Here is a 20,865-nt window from a genome sequence, read left to right on the forward strand (position 1 = left end):
CAGTTTTGTCTGGCTGGGGAAAAAAATGAAGGTATAGGCCAGTATGTGGCCTAGCAGTTAAGGCTCTGCTTGGGATGTTTGCATCCCATACTGGGGTGCTTTGGTGTGAGTTTTGGCCCTGTGTCTTGAGTCCAGTTTCACAGGAATGTGCAGCAGGTGAAGGCTCAATTACTTGGGTCTTTCATCGTGCTTGGAATGGCGAGACTGGCAGCAATTCAGAACTGTTGAACTATCAAAACCACTTGAGCAAGACCCTCAGAGCATGCCCCACATCAGGGACCTGGATGGGTGGGAGACTGGGTGGGGCTTCTCCTTTTACCTCCCCCTTTACCCCAGATATAAGAAAAAATGTGGAAATAATAGTCTTACCCACTTTCCTGTAGCCCTTGAACCTTTGTGCCCTAATTAACTATGTAAAGATTGTCAAAAATCAAATAAAGTAATAGAAAAAAAATTACTTGGGTCTTGCCACTCATATGTGACAGTTGGATTGAGTCCTGGGTTTCTGGATTTGGCCTGGCCAACCCCAGCTGTTCTAGGCATTTGGGGAGTGAACCAATCTATCTGTTATCACCCACTATCTTGCCTTCTGCATTTCAAGTACATTTAAAGAAAAGTTTTATTATTACTTAAAAGCATGGGAGTTAAAGTTTCTTCTGTGTTTCAAAATCGCTAATTGTACTTCTGTTACATGTCTAATAGACCCCTAGGTGTACACTAACTCCTCTAGGATCATGGAGCTTACAGTAGGGGAAAGTAGGCCATGGAAAAGAAAACATGCCATGTTTTGAGCATCCACTGTTTGCCAGTCTCTGGATTGAGTGAATGTTAATCATAGATGAAGCCAAAGAGAAGACAGATGCCCCGTCAGCGCATCGTCACATCACTGTACCCTTCCCTTACAGCGGGTTTCCACAGCTAGTAAGGACTGTCTTGTGCTAGGTAATTGGTTGTACTTCATTAAAAGGAATCTTTCTCAAAAAAGAAAAAAATGAAAGGAAAAATAAGCTGTGTCTCAAGCGTGGCATTGTGACAAGTCAAGCCTTTGTGCCTGGGATGAATTCCTGCCTCCACTGTGAATCTAGCTCCCTGCTGATGCTGCTGAGGGCCAGCAGGGAACGGTCCTTGAGTTCCTGCTTCCGCCTGGTGCCTCTCTTTCCCTCTTCCTCAACATCACACTCTCTTTTCTTCCCACCATTCCCCTTAATGGTCCTCTTCTCCCACTTTGTTACTCTACCTTCAGATAAATAAGCTAACTGATGTTTTCTATATCTAAAAAAAGACCACCTCCTTTTACAGGTAATCCTACAAAAGAGTTCATAGATCTTCCTGAAGCTCTTGATTTTTCGCTGCTTTCAATTTTGCCTGTTCTCTTATTTGAGGCCAATTGAAGCCTGTTTCCACTGTGGATCTTGGCGACAATGTTGATGAGTTTAGTTCTTGACGTTTGTTTTCCAGATAGCCCACTGCCATCTAATGATGGGAATGGACAATATGAAGCTCTAATGGTTTTTTTAAACTTAGTGGCAAAGCAAAAAACTTTTTCATTGTGTTTTGCAATGTAATTTTCTGGGGAACAATGCAGAAAAAAAAATAGATGCTGCCCACAGGTTTTGTCTATTAAATTACATGCAACCTGTTGTACTTATTAACTGACATCTTACCTAAGCTCAGAAGTATTTGTGGCTGTTATAGAAAACACCTGTTAATACAGTAGCACACTGTTTCAAAAGTGAGTGCTTGGTATCACTAAAACTTAACCTGGAGTTAGGGAAAAAACAGTAGGTAAGTCATGCTGTCATGGTTGGTTAGTTCTTATAAACTCACAGTTGCTGCATTCTGTGTTCGGAGGACAGCTGTTCATGCATCCCTCTGTCATGAATGGCTCTTTATCCAGGTGGCGAATCACTTGGGCTCTCCGCTTTCCTTTGCCTTGCCTAGTCTGATGTCTCAGGGTGGTTTCTGAAAGGGATCCCAGGGTGCACAGCAACACCATTACCTGGAAATTTTTTAGAAATGCAAATCCTTGGGTCCCACCCTACTGCTCCTGAGTCACAGGCACTCTCGGGTGGAGCCCAGCTTTGTTTTGTAACCAGGTGTAACCAAGTAATCACCCAAGTGTGACACCCAGTTTTCTTAGACAGGTGACCAATTAGGAAGTCTGCTTTTAGCTATTTGTTAGCAACTCTGGGTTTTCTTTAATGTTTAAGGGCCTAAGCAACTTGACCATAAAATAATGTTGATTTTTCAGTGTATAAAATAATGCTGGTCTGGGTGTTTGGCTTAGTGGTTAAGCTACTAGTTAGAATGGGCATGTCCCACATCAGAGTACCTGATTTCAACTCCTGCTTGGGTCCTGGTTGTATCTTCCTGCTGATGCACATTCAGGGAGACAGAGATGGCTCAAGTTCCTAACACTAATTAAGGCTGCCCCAACCCCGAGAGCTACTGTGAGCTTTTGAGAAGATAGACACATGGGCGTATATGGATGTTTTCTCCCTCTCTTGCTCTCTTGCCCACAAATCCAGTGAATGATATTTATTGGGGAAGAGCAGCAACATTGCAATGGAGATATCCACTTCATAGTGGACTGTGGGTGTGTTTAGAAAGGCTGAGGCGGGAGACAGTTTTTAAAGGCAAAATGAATGGGATTAAATAAAATATTCTGAAACAATCATTTCTCGCAACAGTGGGCAATAGCCAGGTTGAAGTTAGTCTGAGACTGATCAGGCAGTTGCTTGTTACCGAAGATTGTGGTGCTGCTGTGCAGGTTGTGGCCTGATAAAGTCCTTTATGATAGTACCAGCTGATTGCTACAAGAACCCCTCCTTTAAAGCCACCATCTTTACATATTTTTGGTAGGGTTGACACATGTGACTGCATTTTGATTCAGAATGCTTTCATGTTTATCTCACAAGTACTAAGAAGGCAGGGAATGGGCACTCTCCATACTTACCAAAACTTAACCTGAAATAGAAATTCATAACATGATGTCAAGTGTAGCATTATGTTGCTCAAATCCATGTGTTACGATTCCTTGTGTCAATAAAATATCAAAGAAAATGTGTCTTCCTCTTTGAAGATAAGTGCAGCATGACTGGCCTGAAAGCTTACTTGTTACATTAGGATTAGCTAGAACTTCTAAAAAAAACTGGCAGAGTATGAACCATATACTTTGATGTGGTTAGATATTAAGTATTTGCTATCAGGTTCAAATTCAGAACTCATAAACTAAAGTTCAAGGTACTGATATACTTTTTTGCATTAGCAAATTGTAAAAATAGAATTTTATATTTAAATCTGCTGTTGAGTAACACTGCTTCATGAATATGTGTATTTCTGGATTAGTTATAAGCAAAGCTTTTAAGTTGGGATTTTCCAAACAAGTCGTGGTGTGTAGCCATAAAATAAGAATATTTTTACTCTTATTTTTAACTTATATAAAATGAGTAGGTTTCACAATTTTCATGATGCAGGTTTCAAAACATAAGGATTTCTCCCCCTCTTCCTTACTTTCCCCCTTATTTTTCCCCAATTGTTACAATAGCATACTTATTCATTTCAAAGTAACAAACCTAACTTTCTGATACTTAAAAGTATCGTGACATAGCAAAAGAGGAAGAATAAAATTGAATTGCATATAATAAAAGTAAACTAAAACTAAAATGGAAAGAAGAGATTAAGAAAGCTTGAAGGAGCCCAGCCTGATAGCCTAGTGGCCAAATCCTCCTTGCATCCACCAGGATCCCATATGGGTGCCTGTTCATGTCCCAGCTACTCCACTTCGCATCCAGTTCCCTGCGTGTGGCCTGGGAAAGCAGTAGAGGACAGCCCAAGGGCCTGGGATCTTGCACCCTCTTGGGAAATCTGGAAAAAGCTCCTGGCTTCAAATTAGCTCAACTCTGATTGTTGAGGCCACTTGGGGAGTGTACCAGCAGACTGGGGAGTGAATGAACAGATGGAAAATCTTTTATCTGCATCTCCTTCTCTCTGTAAATCTGCCTTTCCAATAAAAAAAATAAAACTTAAAAAAAAAAAGGAAAGAAACAATGGAGACAACATGGATTAGGTCGGTCAGTTTTCTACACATACCAATTTTAAAATAACTTCTTGAAAGAAAAGAAGAAATATGATATTAAAGACACAGCCAGGTGAAGTCAATTGGGTATAAGCAAGATCATGCCAGAGACGTATAAGGTTTATTAAGGAGTGTTTATTAACCAAACTTGATGATAACAGGGCCCACTAGAAATAAAAAATCACAAGTCCATATGGCAATCCAGTCAATCGTAACCCCAAGAGGAACAAATGGTCTTTACCCTGAAGTCCATCTGTTAAGCTGAAGACCTATGTTCCCAGCTTCCCCAACAATGTAAGTTATCCTAAGAGACATGCAACGAATGACCTGGAATCATTTAACAAAGCTGCAGACATTCACCTTTCCCTGGCTTCTCTGCCCACATTCCACTACTGCTAGGCCTCACCTCTCCTGGAATTCCCCATAGTACACAAACCAGAAATACAAAGCATCTTAGCATTGCCGTCTTCATTGTCCCACCCAAGCAGTGAACATAGGGTGAGGAATACAGACACACAGGAGCTGTGCTCAGTGGATACCTGTCCTCAGAGTCTGAAGTGGGAAGGCAGAGAGCAAGCAGGTACTGGCCAGGAGTTGGAGTACCAGAGCAATGGAAGCACACGACCAAGAGAGTGAGCCCCTCCTTATCATGAGCCTTAATAGGGGCTTGTGAGGGGAGCGGTTACACAACAATGCAGTACCACCCCCTCTCAGGAGATAGGTGAGAGTCACAGGTGGGCAGGAGGGAACTCCTAGGTGGTGGTGGGGGAGTGACTTCCACGCTGTGAGCCTGAACTAGCTGCCTACCTCACCACATTCATGACCAGATCAGAGTGCCAGGTTCAAGTTCCATGTTTTCCACTTTTGATACAGCTCCTGCTCCCAGGGAGGCAGCTGCTGATGGCTCCGGTGTTTGGGTCTCTGAGATAGAGTTTTGGGCTCCTGGCTTCAGCTTAGTCCTGGCTGGGATTGACTGCACACACTTTTCTTATCGTTTCTTCTGTAACCATGCATTTTTTTTTTTTTGCATTTGTGAGTAAGTAGTATCTAGAAAGCAAATTTTGGTAAAGACACTCAGTTTTTTTGACTAGAGAACTATAAATTGACCCGCTATATATCTTACTAAAACAAGGCATTTGGTAGCAATAATAAAATTTACTTAAAGTAACACATAACTATTTTTTGCTATGCCCAGTAAGATTATAGAAGGAATAAAGATGATAGATATTCAGTGTAGTCAATCCCTCAGGATGGCTGATGCCAACAAGAAGAGACTCATGGCCTTTGAAGAAATATGCGAAGGGGCTAACACAATGGCTGCTTTGGCTAATTCTTTGCCTGTAAGTGTCAACATTCCACACAATCACTGCTTCTGGTCCCTGCTGTACCACTTTCCCATCTAGCTCCCTGCTTATGACCTGGGAAAGCAGTGGAGGATGGCCTAAATCCTTGGAATCCAAAAGAAGCTCCTGGCTTTGGGTTCACTGAGCTCTAGCCTTTGGGGCCATTTGGGGAGTGAACCAGCAAATAAAGATCTTTCTTTTTCCTTCTCTCTGTAAAATAGCCTTTCCAGTAAAAATAAATAAATCTTTATATGTATATATATATCTTTGTGTGTGTGTGTGTGTGTGTGTGTGTGTATGAGAAATTCTGGGGCTGGCACTGTGGCATAATGGGTGAAGCCATCACCCACAATACTGACTGTTCCACTTTTGATCCAGCTACCTGCTGATGCACCTGGGAAAAGCAATGAAGGATAGTAGGGTAGTAGCAATGTTTGGGCCCCTGCACCTATACGAGACATCCAGATGAAGCTCTTGCCTCCTGGCTTCAATCTGGCTCAGTCCTGGCCATTGCAGCCAACTGGGGAGTAAACCAGCAGATGGAAAATCTCTTTCTCTGTCTTTCTCAGTAACTTTGCTATCAAATAAATTTTTAAAAATCCTTACGAAAAAGAAGCAGCAGCTATTAGTTTTAAGGATATATGCTAAATTTTTAGAACTATTTTTATTGGAAAGTCAGGTTTACAGAGAGGAGAGAGAAAGATCTTCCATCCACTGGTTCACACCCCAAGTGACTGCAATGGCTAGAACTGAGCCCATTCGAAGCCAGGAGCTTCTTCTGGGTCTCCCATGTGGGTGCAGGGTCCCAAGGCTTTGGGCTATCCTCGACTGCTTTCCCAGGCCACAAGCAGAGAGCTGGATGGGAAGTGAAGCAGCCAGGACATGACCCTGTAAATGGGTTCCTGGTGCATGCAAGGAAAGGATTTAGCACTGGACTACCACACCAGGCCCAGTGATATGTTAAATTCTGTGAATTTTCCCTGGTGATGGTGCCTTAAGTATGTTGGATCCGAAGATTTGGCTTTTAAAAATTCTGTCCTGAGGAAAAAAGCTGACAAAAGCAATGTGGCTAGGCATTGCTTTCACTTGTTTTTCCTCCCATGTCCCCCTTGGAAACATGGTAAGTCTGGGTAGAACAGCATTGAATCTGATCCTTGTTACTTGGGTAAAGCAAAAAGGGGAAGAAATAGCACGATGAAATAGAAAATTAGACCTGGTGGTTCATCGGCCCCGCCCAGGCTCACACTAGAGTCCGAACCTCCATTCTTGCATTTCTCTTTAGCACAAGAACCAACGAGGGAGAACAAAGAAGGACAGTGAAGGAGCCACCAGGAGTCGGGAGCCTACAGGAAGCTCTTAAGGACACTGAGATGTTAGGGAGAGCCCTGTTCCCCATGATGTCCCAGCCAGGTCTTCAAGGATCCACAGGACCTGAGATACCAATGGCTTAATACATAAATGGAAGGTGGGAAGATACAAAACAATAAATATAGGCAGTTATTTCATTTGGAAACAACTGAAGGATGTGGAGCGTGAGGTTTGGTAGCAGAAACAAGGGAGGGGTCTCTATATTACCATAAGAAAGAATAATCAAGTTTGACCAATGGAGAAGGAAAATGAAAGGTTAGAGGAAGGAACAAAGTTCTTGAGAATATAAATGTGGAAGAAGTTAAGAGTTGAGCATAAAATGCTTCGGTGATGGCTAGCCTTAGAAAGGGGTCAGAGTACCTCTTCCCTAGGGAAACGGAAGGAAGAGGGGGACTGAGGACACAGTTTTAGGTAAAATGTTGGGTCACCTCAGGAGTTGATAGAGTGGCTTGGTCCCTGTTTTGAGGTTTGGGATGTCTGGGGTAAAGACTAATTTATAGGCTTATGAGCACAGTTTTGAGGATGAAACAGATACTAACAGACACAAGTGTCACCCTTCAAGCCCCTAGGCAAATATAAACATGGTTACCCTGGAAACCTCCATCCTTGTGGAAAGAGAAGCTGTTAGCATGGGTATTTGAGGGTTACAGTCAGCCAATGTAACCTTAGCAGTGTTGCTAGTTCAGGGTCAGAAACAAAGAAAACACAAATACATTGATAATAGAGTGGGAGAAAATGAAAACTGGCTGACCCACCATCATGGACAACTTTGGGAAAGCTGACACTGACCTACTTAACGGAAGTGCCCAGTAGAATGTCCACTGGTGAATTACTGATTTCAAGCAGGTTAAGCTGAACTCTAAATAGCCACATATGAAAACTGTATTAGAAAGTGCTCTTGTAGATGAACCCAGGAGAAAGGTGGCATATGAATGGTGTCTAAAGAAAGTACAGCAAGATGCATTGAGTAAGAGTACATTGGGTAGATTTTAGGATAGATGTAACTGTATAATGTTTACAGTAGTGTCCTAGATAGTGATGCAGTGTGAAGTATGAACATTAGACAAAGGTTTCTGCATCTATGGTATCCTAGATGATAGGTAATTCATCAGTGCTGTTTTTAAACAGAATTGAGTGATAAATTATGTTAAATATCAAATAATTTTATTTTACAGGTCTGCTTTAACTTTGGAAATGGACTTCACTTTGAGGTAAGGAACCAAAAGGATTAATCCTGTCTTCTAGAAGCAGAGCTAATATCGTGGCGTAGCTTGTCCATACTTGGCCAGATTAAAGCCCACGTTGCATTGGGCTTGGTGGTTCCTATTGGCCCAGGTGCAGAGGAACAACTCCAAGTTGTTCAGTGTTTCATAACAGCCTAAATATCCATCAGTATGAGAATGGTAAGACAGTTTACAGTACCTGGACGAACTCCATGATGAGGCACTAAGTGAATAATCAAACAGCAGCGTGAGATTTATAGTGGAAGTTCATTTGTGTAGGAAGCTGGGGCAGCCACTTGGTTCAGCTGTTAAGAGCACTTGGGTTACTAGTAATTCATCTCAGAGTGTCTGGGTGTGAGTGCCAGTTCCTGCTCAGCTTCTGATGACTTGCACCCTGCAGCGGGGAGGCGGCAGGTGGTACCCCAAGTAGTCGGGTGCCTGTCATCTTTGAGAGATGCCCGGATGGACTGAGTCCCTGGCTCCAAATCTCATGTGTGGCTCTTGTGGGCATTGGGGGACGAAACCAGCAAATGGTATCTCTCTCTCTCTGCCTTTCAAGGAAATAAGTAAAATGAGTAAAATTTATAGGAAAAAGATCTTCTTACATGTGTTTACATATGCAGTTATCTAATCCTAAATAAGAATAAGAGATATGTATCAAGCTATTAACAGTATATACTCTGAAATATGTATGAAAAGTAGGACATTTTACATTTATACGTCAGTTTAATATCATTTTAAGTTATATAATTCAAACTTTGAAGGAGAAAAAAAACAGTGACTTTGTGATATCAGTGACAGTATTTTGAAATTTGAAAAAATATGTTGTATATAACCACAAAGTCAGTAAAATTAAATAGGAATGATTTCTGGCTCTAAGGTAATAGATCTGTTGTATTGATTTGGATAAAATATTTGCTTATAAAATCAAAATTAAGATTTGTAGAATAATTTTCTACCTAAAATCTTGGGAAGCAATGATGATCAATTTAATTAATGTGATATTCATAATTTAGTTACAAAGCAGTTTTACCAGTCTTGATCAAATATTTATTAGCAGACTATTAAGATTTTCTTAAAGCATGCACTAATTTGCTTGCAAGCCATATACCACCACAGAAAAGTAAAACTTGATTTTCAGTTAGTTAGAAATGGGATTTTTTAAAGTGGTTTCTTACTTTCAACTTGCTAGTTTGTAAGGTCGCCAAATCCTTCTGTAGCATTTTGACTACTGTATTCTGGGACATCTTTTCTTGCTCTTAGAAATAAGATCCTACTTCTTTACTTGGGTAGAAGGCATTTTCTTGAATGCTCACAGAGTTTTCTAGAATACAAATATTTGTTCTTTGAAAAACAAGCTGTGCCATAAAACTTGCACCACTTTTAATGTTTAGTGAGTCACAGGTCAGCGTTCTAATGTTTTATGATGCATGATAATTTTTTGATAACGTTTTAATGCTATAGGCCATAAATACAGGAAGTGAAGATAAGCTGCTTCCCAGGCCTGCCCACGTGCGGGCCAAGAGGGCCTGGATCACTGCCCCCGTGTCCCTTCGGGAGGGAGAGGACCTCTCCAAGAAGAATCCAATCGCCAAGGTACCTTGTGAAGAAGAGTGTGATGTGTATGCAGTTGATTAAAATACCTCCCACTTAAGAAAGAGTATGAAATGTACCCACTGAATATTTAATATTAGGATATGTTTTGAAAATGCCATCTTTATTTTTTTTTAAGATTTTTTTTTTTTTTACTGCAAAGTCAGATATACAGAGAGGAGGAGAGACAGAGAGGAAGATCTTCCATCCACTGATTCACTCCCCAAGTGACTGCAGTGATCAGAGCTGAGCTGATCTGAAGCCAGGAGCCAGGAGCTTCTTCTAGGACTCCCATGTGGGTGCAGGGTCCCAAGGCTTTGGGCCATCCTCTAGTGCTTTGCCAAGCCACAAGCAGGGAACTGGATGAGAATTGGGGCTTCTGGGATTAGAACTGGTGCCCATACAGGATCCCAGTGTGTACAAGGCGAGGAGGTAGCCACTAGGCTACTGTGCCAGTTCAAAAAATGCCATCTTTTTAGTGGAAAATGTGCAGAAATTTTGGTTTATATTAAACCAGGAGTTAAAGGATCTAGCACTGTGATCTTTGTAATGCAAAGCAGTAGAATACTCAGGAGACTATCATAAAAAGTATTTTTTAAATGAAAAAATATATATATAATAAAGGGCAATTAGAAGCCCATCTTCCCCTAGGACTGTCCTATTGTTCTGGCATAAAAAGTTGTTTCTCTTGTGCATTCAAACAGTTCATTTTTTGGATAAATTACATACTAATCCAGTACCATCACTCTGAAAGTTAGCATATAGAAATTTGTACCATAGATATTTGTTTCTAAAGCTACTCTCCATAAGCTCTACCATTTCTGGATGTGCCACCATAACTATCCAGTTTCTCAAGCCAAAAATGTAGCAAGTACTGTTAGCTCTAGTAGAAAAGTTTATTCCAGAGGTGGATGTTTGCCATGGAGTTAAGATGCCAGTTGTGATGCATATATCCCATAGTAGAATGCTGGGATGAATTCCCAGTCTCCCTCAGCAGAGCATAGGCTTCCAGAGCAGAAGAGTTGATGCTTAGGCACAGTGCTAACCCTGGTGTCCTGAGCTATGCCACTGTGCAGGTGTGTGCTCAGCCAACATGTGTGTGGCTGAATGTACCGTGTTCATGTCCAGCTTCTACCTCCACCCTCCCAAGCCGCCTCATGTGTGAAGAGCTCCTTTCAGAGAAGCAGGCTCCAGAATAGAAGACAGCAGCCTGTTAGTACAGGCAATGTGCCATTTCCTTGAAAGCCTTCCAAAATGCACATTTGTTAAGTATGACATCACTTCATAATAAGTGTATGAGCAACTGAGTTTTCTGCGTTGCTTTAGCATGCTTTTTTGAGGTGTCTGAGGAATCTACATGGTTTCAATAGATTTTTCCAAACTGCATTGATTTTGGGGGGTTTAATAATAGTAGATGTTTGTACTAATTTTAATTATATAAATTGTTAACAAAATTTACATAAGAAAAAGATTTATTGAATATTCCCAGCTTCACAAATTTCCTTTCTAGAGGATAGCATTGTCAACAATTTAGCATTTTGCACACTTAATGTAAGGCATATGTTTGTATGTATATTTACATATTCTTAGCTTGCATATATTACCAAACAAACCAACAATTTTGACCACACAGCCTTTGTTTCATTTTAACATCAATAGGATTATATAATGTATGTCAATACGTAAAGATTTAGAAATTTACTTGCAAATACTGCATATGTGGCTAGATAGATACATATGTTACTTGTTACAAGTTACTTGTAAATATTGCATACATGTATACCTATATACATACATATGTATTTGTAGATATGCATGCACTTAACAAGAAAGTAGATAGAAACTTGGTGAAGTCTCTGAATTCAGCATTCCACTCTGAAAGCAGAGCTGGCATAAAAGGAGTTGAGAGGCCTCTTCTGAATAAACCATTAAGTAGTTGATGTTGGGAAACTGCTAGGAATATGATGTAACCAATCCTGAAGTTCCAGGATGAAGAACTGGCCAGGCAGGAAGACAGTGATGGCTTCAGCCTTGCCAGAAGAAACTAACCAAGGGTCTGCAGAGAAATATTTACTATTGCAGAATGAGAGGTATGGATAAAATGGCTTTAAGAGGCTAAAGATAATTACAGAAGACATAGCACCTTGGAAACATTGCTAAGTAGCTGAGGCATTCCAAACAGGAAAGGAACGTGACTGTTTCGGTCTCTGTAGAAAGATACATGGTCCTTACTTCCCAGGTGATGGGTGGATTTCTGAAACTGATTTGACTCTGCAGTTTTTAATATGTGCCAAACTTCCCTTTTCCCCCTCCTAACCCATTATATGCCCAGCTGACTTAGTTCCACAAGCACCCTAACAGGTAAGCTGTGTTAACTTTGTTTATTTCTCAGGTAAGAGATGAGGCACAGAAAGCTCAGGTAACTTGGTAGAGCTTATCTGAGTGCATGGCTGAAAAAGGATTAGAATCCAGTTCATCTGACGCCAGCTTACGTGCTCAGGAGCCCTTCTCCCAACATGCTGACAGTTTCGGAGGGAAACTGCCCATTGAAAGTAGTTATGTGTGTGTTTTGCGGTGGAGCAGGCTCAGTCACACCCCTGTTGCAGTATGTTTCCAGCCTTGGTTGCTCTGCTTCCAGTCTAACTTCCTGCTATTGCTCTTAGGAGGCAGTAGATGATGGCTCAAGTGCTGGAGTCCCTACTGAACCCTACTTAGCCTTGGGAGTTTAGCATGGCTTGTCTGATTCCTGGCTTCAGACTAGTCAAGCCTTAGATGTCACATTTGTTTGTAGGGTAGAGCAGTGAATGAAAGGGGTGTGTGTGTGTGTGTGTGTGTGTGTGTGTGCACGCGCACCTCCATCTTTCTCTGTCATTCTGCCATTTGAATAAATATTAAAAAGAAATTCACTTGTAAGTGATAGAGTAACTTGAAGCTTGCTTCTGTTTTTATGTTAGATACATTCTGATCTTGAAGAAACAAATGGACTAAAAATCACGTACAAATTCACTGGAAAAGGGATTACAGAGCCACCATATGGTATATTTGAATATAACAAAGACACTGGAGAATTAAGTATCACCAGGATTCTTGATCGAGAAGAAACTCCATTTTTTGTGGTAAGAATAATTTTACACAAGTCACACACACAAAATACAAGGGAAAAAATTCATTTGTACCGATGGTTTTTTCTTGTCATTATTCCCTAAATAATGCAACATGACAACTATTTGCATGGCGTTTACATTGTAGGTAAGGCAGGTGACCTGAGGTAGATTTTAGATACATCAAAGGATAAGGAACTTGAGATCCACAGGGGCCCTAGAACCATGGGATGTCTGTGGTTATGATCTATTATTTCTTAATTTTTTTTGTATTTTTATTTTATTATTAATTTTGTTCATGTATTTGAGAAGGATGCATGCCTATCTGGGCCACTGATTAGGGTAGGGCAAGACTCAGAGGAAGGTGGATGAGACAGATGTTTCCAAAGCTTTTTTCCTCCTGTATCCACCAGGAAGTGAGGGATGAAGGAAGGGCACCATACTGGCTGCCAAACTGTATCAGCACCCAGGGATGGGGCAAAGCCATGTGATATTATCTTAGAGACCCTAATGTGGGGAAGAATGTTACTGTGTGGTTTTCGTAGTTCTGAGATGTTGATTTCATTGCTCCAGGATTGAGAAAATCTTTCCAAGGCCCACTGGTTGACCAAGTCCACTTCAGTACATCCACACACCCAGACACTTGCTGCTAAAGCTAGGCCAGGAGAGTAGTCCAAGCTGCTTTTTTTCTCTTCTGACAAAGCACTTAGTGTCCTCTGCCAGGCTAGATGAGCTGGCTGTCATGTCCTGCATTTGCTTCTGGGCATACTGTCTACTGCACAGGCATAAGCAGCTGAGGAGGCCCAGTCCCAACACATGTACGCCAAGGTCAGATCACCCTTGCCTGGGGTGACTCCAGACTTTACTCTCATGTACGCAACTAGTGCAGGATCTTGTTTAGTCTGACACCTGCATCAGACTACACACACTGGTGAATGCAATTACCTGGTCAGTTCCTCCCTTAGCCGCTTCTTGTATGCAAACCTATGGGTACTACGGGCTAGCTTAATCCAGCTTGTCACAAACCTGGCTCTTATGCACACCAGCAGGAACTGCAGCCTAGTCAGCACGACCCACAGTAATCCCACCAGGCCCGTCTTCAGACCCCATTCCTGCATATGCCAGCATGTGCAGGAGTGTAGTCCAACCTTTCTCACATCCTAGGATCCCATCCAACTATTGTAAACTATCCCTTGAGTGCTGCAGCTCAGCTCAGCCCACCCCACCGGCCCAAGTGTATGTCATCATGTGTTACAGCCTTGTCCACCGGCCTGGCTCTCATGCTCACCAATAGGAGCTGCAGCCTAGCAGAGGAATACCCACAGTTTCCCTGCTAGGCTTACTCCCAGTCCTGAATCTTGAGCTTACCAAGGGGTAATGTGGTGCAGCCTGACATAACTTGCATCCAGTCCTGATACTTACAAATGTGTTTTGCTGTGGCAAATTCTGACCAGCTTGCACTTATTCTGGCTCCTGCCAGCAGATGCAGTGACCTAGCCTAGCCTTTCCCCAGACCAAGCTCACATGTAGGCTAACAGCTGTTGCAGTCTTGCCTAGCCTGGGCTGTCCCCAGTCCCAGGTCTCATGCTCACCAGTGGGAACAGTAGCCAGCAGGAAAACCCAAAGCTCTCCTACTAGATTGCTGTCAAGCCTGGGGTCTTGTGTGTGCTGGTGGGTGCTATGGCCCAGTCTGGCATGGCCCTGCTTTGATAGCATTCAGCGGTGAGTGCCAGTCATCTGGCTCCACCTGGCCTGTGCCCAGTCCCAGCTCATGCTGTCAGTAATGCAGCCTAGCCTCTCCTGGCCCACCCAAAGCCCTCACCTGAATTGGCAGGTACTGTAGCCATGCCTAGCCTGGGCTCCCCCAGCCTTAGTTCTCACTCTCACCAGCAATACCTGTGGCCTAACAGGGAAGTTTTTGAAGATCCCCTGTCAGACCAGCTCCCAGTTGCATATCTTATGCACACTAGTGAGTCCTTGACCCAGCCTGACATGGCACGCCTCCAGTCCCAGATTTACCTTCACCGGCGAGTACTACAGCCCTGCCTGACCCACCCCCAGACAGAGCTGCCATGAGAACTAGAGCATGACGTAGACCACCCTGTGCTGCACCCACTCTGGCTCTCAGGAACGCCAACAAGTGCTGGAGCCTAGCCCAATCTGGTACACCCCCAGACCCAGCCCACATGCTTGCTGAAGGATGCTGTAGCCATGTCCAGCCTGGTCCACCCTCCATTCCTGGCTGTTATGCTCGCCAGAGGGATCTGCACAACCTAGCAGGAGAGTCCCCTTAGCTCCTTGACCAGGCCCACCCCAACTCCAGATCTTGCACATACCAGCAGTTGCTCTGACCCCACCTGGAATGGCCCACTCCTAGTTTCAGCACTCTCCATTTTATGCTGCAGCCTGATCTGGTCCAGCCCACTCTAAGTGCTAACTCTCGCTATTGGGTGCTGCAGCCTGGCCCTGCCCAGCCTGTCCCTATCCCTGGCTTTCATGTGAACCTGTGGGTGCCATAGTCTAGCCTGGTGTGGCTTGCACTCTATCCTGGATCCCGCTTATGACAGTGGGTGCTACAGGCCCTGCCTGGCCCACTCCCCAAGCCAGCCCACACACATGCCAGTGAGTGTTGCAGGCTTTCCTAGCACGTCTCATCCCCAGACCTGACTCTCGTGCTTGCCAGCAAAAGACATAGCCTAGTAGGGGAGTTCCCCAAGTTCCCCCACCAGGCCTACTCTGAGACCCAGATCTCATGAATGCTGGCAGGTCTAAACCCCTTCCTGGCACAGCCCACCTCCTCTCCGCCCCAGGTCCTGGCCTTAGTGTGTGCTGGTGGATGCTGCAGCCCAACCTGCTCCCAACCCCAGTTCCTGTGAGTGTCAGTTAGTTCTGTGGTGATGCCTGGCTCACCACAGGCAGGGGGTGATGTCACCACCCCCAGCTCTCATGCAAACCAGGGGGGACTGCAGTCACACAGGGATGAGCCCCAAATCCCCTACACAATCTGCCCTCAGACCTGGTTCTTTGGCTTGCTGGTTGATGTTATGATTCAGCCCCACACAGCCCACTCCCTGCCCCAACACTCGCTGCTGGATGCTGTGGCCTAGTCCTCCAGACAGGTCCTCCAGGCCTAGCTTTTGTGTGCACCAGTGGGCAGCAGATAATGCCACCCAGCCCAGGTCTCACGTGAATGAATGCTTTGGTCTGGCCCAGAAATGCTTTCCAGTTTCTTGCTCCAAAGCCACCCAGTCTCAGCCGCTTCCTTTACCTGAGAGTTGCATGATCCATGGAACCCCTCGACACCCCAAAGTCACTCAAGTGCAAGTGCAGTGACCCAGTTCGTGGAATCCCCCCAGAAGTCGTTCCACATCTGTAAAATACTCCTTCAGCAGCCCCCACTCCCACACATCTCCCAACCCCCTTCCACGGACAGTCCACAGCCCCCACACCAGTCATGGATCCCAGGGCTGGGCTTACGGCTATGCACCAACCCACCATGCTAGCATGCCGGCCTCCTACATAGGTGACAACCCACCCAGGGCCAAGCATGGATCAATGTACTGTTTGTTTTGTTTTGTTTTGTTTTTTTGTTTTTAAGCTATAGTATTTTAGTTGTCTTAGCTTGACTATGATCTTACTATGTCACGATTTCAGCTTACAGGTTATGCTTTGGATAGCAAAGGAAACAACGTAGAGAAACCATTAAATCTAAACCTCAAAGTTCTTGATATCAATGACAATGAACCAGTGTTCACCCAGGACATCTTTGTTGGATCCATTGAAGAGCTAAGTGCGCTAAGTAAGAGTCTGCTGTTATTCATGAATCGTCATTTTATCTCCATTGTGTGAATTAATGCTAAAATCTGTATCGTTTAAAAAAAGTTATTTTGACTTGAAAGAAAATTACAGAGAGAGAGATCTTGCATCCACTCTTTCACGCCCCAAATGACTGCACCAGCCAGAGCTGGCCCAGTCCGAAACTAGGAAGCAAAAGCTTGTTCCAGGTCTCCCACATGGGTATAGGAGCCTAAGACCTTGGGCTACCCTCCATTGCTTTCCCTAGGCCATTAGCGGGGAGCTGGGTCAGAAGTGAAGCAGCTGGGTTTAGAACTGGTGCTCATATGGGATGCCAGCACTGCAAATAGAGGATTAGCCTGATCTACCACCACACTGGCTCCTAAATTCTCCGTGTTGATAGAAGTTGAGATTACTCACAGGACAATAAACCTATTGCGCTAAGTTTGTAGAAGTTTTTCTTAGGATAAATTCGAAGGAGTTTACACCCTATCTTTTTTTTCCCTTCAAGCAGGTTAAAATGACTAGTAGTCTATAACACCTAAACAGCACTACACTGTATCAGAACGGCCATATCAGCCAATAAAGGGATGGGACTGTGTTCCTGGAAAATGTTGGCTACAAACGTGGCTGATACTCTGCTTTGGGCCATGGGGTGTAGTTACTGTTCTCTGACTTCTCTTGCTTTAGTTTGAGGTTGATTGACAGCCTGGTCCCTCACACTGCTTTATGTGAGGACCTACTGATTTATTTGTATCTAGTTGGTCTGCTGATTCTTTTGTATCTTCAAAACATCAGGACCATGTACATGCTCAGCCTATTGGTACTGGCTATTCGTATGTTGAACAAATGTATGGCCCTTCTGTGGCAACATTCCAAAGCTGTCCTCCAATCTTAGCCCTACTCTGCTTGTATTTTCCCAGTTCCAGTGCTCCATTTAGCTTACTTGTTTGATCATGATTAACTGTGATGTTGATCAGCTCCTGAAATCCCTTTCTGGAATAATGTAAAATACTGTTCATTTTGTAAATAAAATTACAACATATGCCGTAAGAGTAGTAAAAGGTGAAGCTTATCTTGATGCTTTGATTTCGAACGCCAGATACTTTTGTGATGAGAATCAATGCCACAGACGCGGATGAGCCCAATACCATGAATTCTAAAGTTTCGTACAGAATCGTGTCCCAGGAGCCTGCCTCTCCTTCGGTGTTCTATCTGAATAAAGATACTGGGGAGATTTACACAACAGGTACCCTGGACAGAGAGGTAAGTCAACCTTTTTTTACCTTCTGCATTTTAAGTTTTCTACTGCCGTTCTACATTTCTCTTCTATGTTACCCTGTGGTTTTTAAATTTTGTTTCATGATGATCTAAGCCTTGGAAAGATCCTCTTTTAAAGATGTTATGTGGTAGCCATTACCCATGTGTGGGTCTTGAACAGTTGAACTGTGTCCAGTCCAAATGAGATCTGCCATGTAACTATTGAGACGTGTAAGACATGCCATAGATTTGGAAGACTTCAAATAAAAAAAAAGAATATAAGGTATTACCTCAGTATTTTTTGCATTGATGACATGTTAAAATGATGACATGCTAAAATAATAGTATTGTGGATAGCATGGATGAAATAAAATGTTGATTTTTTTGAAATTAATTAGCACCTGATTTTTTTTTAAACTTTTTAAATACGTAGACTGTAGAAAACTGAAAATTGCATGAAGACAACCCCTGTAGTAGGATCTCTACAGGCAGGCTGCTGCTGGCCAGAGAGCCCACGGCAGCATCCCTCAGTTTGCAGTTCTGTAGCAACGTCAGGAGCCAGAGCCTGTGTGGAAGACACGAGTCCTGGTTGGGGTATACAGATACCCACGAAGCTCAGATCCTGGTTGGGGTATACAGATACCCACAAAGCTCAGATAACAGGAACATGTTGAGGATGCCTGTCAGAAGACTGTTCTCAAACCTTTCACTTCTTTATTTGTAACTTGAAGGAAAAATGTTACAAAGAGGGCAATACTTTTTTTGTTGTTTTTTGTTTGTTTTATCAAATGCTTATATATAAAGGTTTTAAAAGTATACAAGAGAGACCAGTGCAGTAGCCTGCTGGCTAACTCTTTGCCTTGCAACTGTCAGGATCCCATATGGACACTGGTTAATATGGATGCCGCCCCCACGTGGGGGACCCGGAAGAAGCTCCTGGCTCCTAGGTTCGAATCAGCTCAGCTCTGGCTGTTGCAGCCACTTTGGGAGGGAATCAGCAGATGGGAGATCTTTCTCTCTACCTCCCCTTCTCTGTGTAAATCTGCCTTTCACACACGCACGCACACACACACTGACACACACACACAAATAAAATGTTAATGGTCCCAAGATCAGCTTCTAGGACTGGCGTTGTGCTGTGACGTGTTAAGCTGCTGCCTGGGTCATTAAGTACTGGTTCAAGTCCTGGCTGCTCCATTTCCCATCCAGCTCTCTCTCCTGATATACATGGGACAGCAACAGAAGGTAGCCCAAGTCGTTGGGCCCTGCCACCCACGTGGGATACCAGATGGACTTTCACGTTTCCGTTTCCGCCTGGCCCAGCCCTGGCCATTGTGGCTCTTTGGGGCGTGAACCAGCAGATGAAGGATCTTTCTTTGCCTTTGTTCCTTTCAAATACATAAATAGATCTTAGAAAAACACCATGCTGTCCTCAAATATCAGTTCAGATACACTGTTTTGCATATCACTTGGAAAAATTATTTTACTCTGTCTAGGCAGGAAAGATGATCCCCAGCATGTTCATTGCATCTTTATAAAGAATATGATTATTCCTAAAAGTATAGTTTATGCCTCTTCACATGAAGTTTGAGTATTTCATGGAGTTAGCACTATGATTTTTTTAAATGATTTTTTTTTATTGGAAAGTTAGATATACAGAGAAGAGGAGAGACAGAGAGGAAGATCTTACGTCTGTTGATTTACTCCCTAAAAGGCCGCAACAGCTGGAGCTGAGCCGACCCAAAGCCAAGAGTTCAGAGCCTCTTCCGGGTCTCTCATGTGGGTGCAGGGTCCTAAGGCTTTGGGTCATCCTCGACTGCTTTCCCAGGCCACAGGCAGGGAGCCGGATGGGAAGCAGGGCTGCCGGGTTTAGAACAAGTGCCCATATGGGATCCCTGTGCATTCAAGGCAAGGACTATAGTTACTAGGCTACCGCACCAGGTCCAGCACTATGATGTTTAATAAACTGCTTCTGTAGCCTGGAAGTTGAGCCAGTAATCAGGACTCACTGGTTAGGCAATTACTGCAAGTGCCTCTCCAGTCCCTGAATGTGAATCAACCCCTTCGGTCCACATGGAAACCCTATGAGGTATATAGGGTCCCCCCTACTCATTTGACACACAAGGAAAGTGAGCATGAACAGTGTGTATCCAGCATAAGTAAGTGACAAGTCCAGGACCAAAGCCAAGGCATTCAGTGGTATGGTCGCCTCCTGCCCCATGGAGGACAAAAGCCACCCTTCACCCCAGCCTCAGGGAATGCAGTGGCAGCCAGCAGGGATCCCCGGGAGAAAAGGTTTTACTTGTGACTGACAGGAGACATCATCCTGCAGCTCTGTTTGCGATTTGTCACTCTGGGAGGGTCCAGAAGTTTCCGAGGTCTGTTCTGCACTGGCCAGCTCTCCTTGTGGTCCAGGTCCAGTTTCCTAGCTCAGCCTTGAGCCAGCACAGCCAGGGGAAAATAAACTGCATTTTTTTTTTAAAGATTTTTATTGTTATTGGAAAGCCGGATATACAGAGAGGAGGAGAGACAGAGAGGAAGATCTTCTGTCCGATGTTTCACTCCCCAAGTGAGCCGCAACGGGCCGGTACGCGCCAATCCGATGCCGGGAACCAGGAACCTCTTCTGGGTCTCCCACGCGGGTGCAGGGTCCCAAAGCTTTGGGCCATCCTCGACTGCTTTCCCAGGCCACAGGCAGGGAGCTGGATGGGAAGTGGAGCTGCCGGGATTAGAACCGGCGCCCATATGGGATCCCGGGGCGTTCAAGGCGAGGACTTTAGCTGCTAGGCCACGCCGCCGGGCCCAATATAAACTGCATTTTAAACAGTGTTTCTTGGTGCAGACTGTTGTAAGGAGAGAATCATTACCTAACAGTGTCACCATGTCACCAGAGATACATTTAAGCCTTTTTACAAAGATTTATTTATTTGAAAGGCCAAGTTACAGAGAGAAGGGAGAACAGACAATTCCTCATCTGGCCATCCATTCCCCAGATTGGCCAGGACTAGGCCAGGTTAAAGGCAGCAGGCAGCAGGACAAGACCAGGAGCAAAGCCAAGTACTTGGGCCATCTTCCACTGCCCTTCCAAGTGTGGGAAACTGGAT

General features: G+C 43.9%; 1 protein-coding gene across 1 annotated transcript in view; it reads left to right on the forward strand.

Moving 5' to 3' along the window:
* The window catches only part of DSG2 (desmoglein 2), a 43,088-nt gene that overhangs the window by 6,275 nt on the left and 15,948 nt on the right, over positions 1–20,865 (forward strand). Inside the window, exons 2-6 of the mRNA XM_058676905.1 lie at positions 7,965–8,000; positions 9,477–9,608; positions 12,560–12,721; positions 16,361–16,505; positions 17,604–17,767. Of these exons, the coding sequence (XP_058532888.1) occupies positions 7,965–8,000; positions 9,477–9,608; positions 12,560–12,721; positions 16,361–16,505; positions 17,604–17,767 (639 nt within the window). The remainder of the gene's footprint in view (positions 1–7,964; positions 8,001–9,476; positions 9,609–12,559; positions 12,722–16,360; positions 16,506–17,603; positions 17,768–20,865) is intronic.

The sequence above is a fragment of the Ochotona princeps genome, chromosome 18 (assembly GCF_030435755.1).
Source record: "Ochotona princeps isolate mOchPri1 chromosome 18, mOchPri1.hap1, whole genome shotgun sequence".
Taxonomy (NCBI): domain Eukaryota; kingdom Metazoa; phylum Chordata; class Mammalia; order Lagomorpha; family Ochotonidae; genus Ochotona; species Ochotona princeps.